The 4,472-nt window shown below is 39.7% G+C and overlaps 1 protein-coding gene across 5 annotated transcripts in view; it reads left to right on the top strand.

Annotated features, from left to right (window-relative positions):
• YEATS2 (YEATS domain containing 2) overlaps window positions 1–4,472 on the top strand; it is a 91,161-nt gene that overhangs the window by 67,939 nt on the left and 18,750 nt on the right. For all 5 annotated transcript variants that reach the window (XM_019503701.1, XM_019503699.1, XM_019503698.1 and 2 more), the window contains 2 exons: window positions 3,240–3,371; window positions 3,835–3,933. In XM_019503701.1, the coding sequence (XP_019359246.1) occupies window positions 3,240–3,371; window positions 3,835–3,933 (231 nt within the window). The remainder of the gene's footprint in view (window positions 1–3,239; window positions 3,372–3,834; window positions 3,934–4,472) is intronic.

Here is a 4,472-nt window from a genome sequence, read left to right as displayed (position 1 = left end):
AGAGGAGCATCAAAGGGGGAACGCCAAGGAGATTGAGATACAAATATGATGACAGAAATGAGACATGTTGTGGAAACAACAACCTTAATGGAAATCAGTAGAGTTGGCAGCAAAGAATTTGGCTTACTGGGTTTCTATCTGGTTTATGTGGCTTGCACAGGAATTGCTGTCTGGAATAAGTCAGGAAGAGGGGGTGATTGAATGGTTTAAAAATGTAGAAAGGAAAGGAAACCTGAATTGGATCTGGAATGTTTGAAATAAATAAGGCAATAAAAGGATGCACAGCAAGCAGCTTTCTCTAGTCATTTTTACTGTCTTCTGTCATTTTATGCATAGACTTTGTATATTTGAGAGAGATAAAGCGACTCATAGGGTTTGATCCATGTGGCATACAAAAATTAGTTAAAAGGAGAAAGCTGTATTTTAAATGTAATAAATTTGCTAGTGTGTCCTGCTGTCTTAAATGGCATGATATAGAGAGAAATTGAGATTTTAGATGGGAAATGGCACATAGGAATACCAAAAACATATTATGATATCATTGTGGAGCAGAACTGTAAAGAGTAATTTCTCACTTCATTATACACATTGTAAGTATTTGCATCCCTGACTACTTTTCATTTCTAATTGGGCCACAGTTTTTTTTTCACCTGGCAACTGTGGCCATCTCACCTTGGTTTTGCAGTAAGCAGATCAATCTTTATTTTTCTCTGTAGAGAAGTATAATCTGCTGTCTTTGAACCAAGGAATATATTCTTTGAGGGTAACTGGTATTCTAAATTGTTCCTAGCAAAACCAGCTTTTAACTGTGGCTTAGAATTGGGCAGTTTCTTTGGGTTTTATTTCCTTAGAATTGAACTGCATCTCTGGAATGCTGATTTTCTAAAATCTCAAAAGAAGCTACACTGTAAAGCAGTGAGTTAAGCTATAACAGAATGTTTTCTGTATGAACAAAAACTGAGTGTATAAATTCTTAGGATTTTAATTCTGAAAGGCAGCTCTGAAAAAGGATTTGCAAAATATGATCAACTTTAGCCATATGGAACGTCATCTTGCCCTACACAGGCTGCCAGAAACATTTGGAAATTTTAAAACTTGCTGCCTTTGCCATTTTGGTCCCTGACACCCCTGTGTATCACACTGTGCTGTGACATCCCAGCAGGCAACCTGTGAGCATGTATGGAAGAAATTTGGTTACAGTGGGTCCCAGAGTCTCTACTTACTTCATTTTTAAGTCCCAGTATGTGTTGCAACAATATATTCAAGTGACATTTATTGCCCTCACTGTAACCGGGCTTTATAGCTTGGTAGTGTAACGTCACCAAAATTGTGTGTGCTGGTATGTCCTATTGGAGGGAGAGCCAGTCGATCTTAGAAGGGAGATATGTTGTGGGGCAGTGTGAAAGAAGGATCGCGGGGAAGGTGATTTCAAGTTACTGCCAGAGTGGATAAAAATCCAGATATAAACAACACTGGTTTTGCATCAGGTTTTTACATTGAATGCATTGTTTGTTTTAAAATGTGCTTTGAAACCTAAGGGTAGCCTGGAACTTGTAAGCTGCCTAGACATGTTTGAAAATCCCACTAGGCGCCTTTTTGCATCTGCAGGTAGCTGAAGACTTTTCAAGATCTTGCCCACAGTGACTAGAAGCAACCTGTCACTTATTAACTGCAGTTAACTAATTCCTTTTTCTTATACAAAAAATGTGTAAATACAAAACACCACATAATAAACACTTTTATTTTTCCTTATACAGTAATAAGGATTTTTTTATATTTGGGTTTGAAGTGAAGCTGTGGAGGAGGAGGAGGGAAGAGGGTTGGAGCAAACAGCCATTTGGAATAGAGCCGAAAGAGTCCCATCAGGACTACAGATCGTTCTCCACGTGGCCTTGGCTCTCTTGTTTTGGCTTCTTCTGCATGTGGCATCTCTGGCTGATTTTTCTGTACAGTCTTCCACCGTACCACATAGCATAGGTGGTGGAGGTGAAGGGTGTGAGTAGCCCCAGCTAGGTCCTGTTTGCCTCCTTCCCCTCAGTTAGGAAACCCTGCTTTCTTCTACTTACAGAGCTGCCTCTGCTGCCTGGAGTCTTACCTCTTCAGTCTTATTTAATTTGAAAAGTTATAATAAAATGTTGTAGTTTGTACATTTTAAATTGAATTCCAGTTTTTTCTCCAAAGGCAGTTTGACACAAATCGTGAGAGAAATGATAACCCATTAAATCAGAAATATGCTATTTATCATTTTCTAAGGGGGAAAAATGTACAGTATATGTTAAACTGTTTCTTGAATAAATGTATATGGCAGCAATGCATCCATCTGCCTGGCAAATAAAAGTGCCATGTGTCATGTAAAGACTATATTTAGTCACAAATCAATATGTTTTGATGTTTAGACTAACAATGAAAATGAGCCTTTCTTTGGGAATGTAGTTGGAAGTAGAAATGCAAAACAAGATTAAAATCAACAATATAAATTGAGGTTCCTTGTTGGCTGATTTGATATTTTGATAAATATTGGCATTTTAAAGTGTTGTGATTTTTAAATCAAACCCCTCTGTAATATGCCATAAGCTCTCCTTAGCCCTTACCTATGAGGTCATTCAGTCCATATTGCTAACAGACTTGGGAGAACTGGGTCTCAAATCTGTTCTTCACTACCAACTTCTTGTGTGACATCGTGCAAGTTGCCTGGTCTCTTTATGTCTTATTTTCCAGTCCGTAAAGATGGAGATATTTGAGGCTAAATATGTTACACATAGTGGGGTGCTCTGATCCTGCACTAATAGAGGTCATGCAAGTACCTTAAAGAGTGTAATGTCCTCCATTTACAGGTTGCATTCAGCAGATACCCAAGGATAGATTCAGGAAAACTGCAAGCCAAACGTTTTAGCTACTTTTGTCTTACTCTGATAAAAAAAGTTCTTACTTGGTGCCTGGCCAGTTTCTTTTAATGTTGTGCAAGCACTGCATTCATCTGTGTTTATGATTGATTAGTATTTTTACATTTCACCTTGCAAATATCCAAGCACCAAACAGCATGATTAGAATATGCATGGGTATTTTGGCTGCCATCCTGGTCAATAAATTCTTGTGAAATAATTTGCTGTGCACCTTGGCTTGGTAAGAGGATAGCAGAGCTTAGCTTTATACCTCTTTATTCCATGTAGAAAGGGAAAAAAATAGTAAGGGGAAAACTGAGCTAAGTGCATGATTTCATGTGCCTTCCCTCTTTTTAGGGTTGCTAAAGATCCACTCCAATCAATCTAGTCCACAGCAGGCTGTTCTAACAGTACCAAGCCACCTCAAACAACTTGGTGTCAATACTGCTTCTGGAGGTGTCCAGACCATCCTGATGCCTGTGAACAAAGGTAAAGTGCTTTGGGACAAAGGGAGAGGATTACACTGTGTTTGAAGGTTCCTTCTGATTTAGTATTGATCTTGCTTGGTCTAGGCCAGTGGTCTCCACCACACAGCTCACAAGCAACATGTGGCCTGCGAGGCCACAGACCCTTTATTTGCTTTCCAGAGATGCATGTAACATCAGGCTGACAGTGAGAGAAAACTATGATGGTGCTCATCCCATGTTACTTGCTCAGTATTGTTGTACAGAGCCTGGTGAAGCTTGGGAACTACTGGTATCAGTGCACTCCAAACTAACACTTAAACACACTTGCAGAAATGCAGTATATAGCTTTTGTTTCCAATCATTATGTTGTAAAACACTGTATAATTTGCTACCAAGCAAAAATATCATGTAAGTGTGAGGTATCTACCTTGGAAATGCATTTTGTAAAATTTCCATGCAACAATTTTTTTTCCTATTGCCTTCAGTGATACAGTCGCTTTCTGCCACCAAAGTGTCTGCAGTAACTGCTGTAACTACAGCCAGTTCGGTTGTCCCCAGCCCCTCCACAGCATCTGTCACCAAAGGTAAAAATGAATTTGGCGCTAGGTTAATAGTAGTTACCCAGAAAGTGTTTGTGCATGACTACAAATTGCTGCCATAGGGAAGTGGTATGACCCTGTTAGGAGACCTCATTATCGTAGATTCTGTTTTCCATCTTGTTCATCTATTAAGTCCTAATAGGAGTAGAATGAATGAGGAGTCAAATTAGAGTGAACAATGACTGCAGAGTGAGAACTTGCCTACACTAGAGTCCAGGACACTGAAAAGCAGGAGGATGTTTGGAAAAGATTCCCATTGGCAGTAAAATGTTCATGGTGCTAACCCACCACTGTGGCAGTGCATACCACACCATGCAGAGCAGTGTGTGTCAGTGTGAATGTTGGCACTATGAAAGTAATGATTCAGTAGTGAGGTTTTTGAAGAGTGCTTCCCGGCAGTGCCAAATATAAGTGACTGTGCCATTGTGGGCCTCCCCATTCAGCTGGGGTAGGGCAATAAACTCTTGTCTTCCAGACTTTGAAATTTGTTGTTGTTTTGTATTTTTGCCGGGGGGGGGGGGGGG

The sequence above is a fragment of the Gavialis gangeticus genome, unplaced genomic scaffold, assembly GCF_001723915.1.
Source record: "Gavialis gangeticus isolate Ggan-Ray unplaced genomic scaffold, GavGan_comp1, whole genome shotgun sequence".
In the NCBI taxonomy this organism is placed as follows: domain Eukaryota; kingdom Metazoa; phylum Chordata; order Crocodylia; family Gavialidae; genus Gavialis; species Gavialis gangeticus.
The sequence above is the reverse complement of the archived record's forward strand: the minus strand, read 5'-3'. Positions and strand labels throughout refer to the sequence as shown.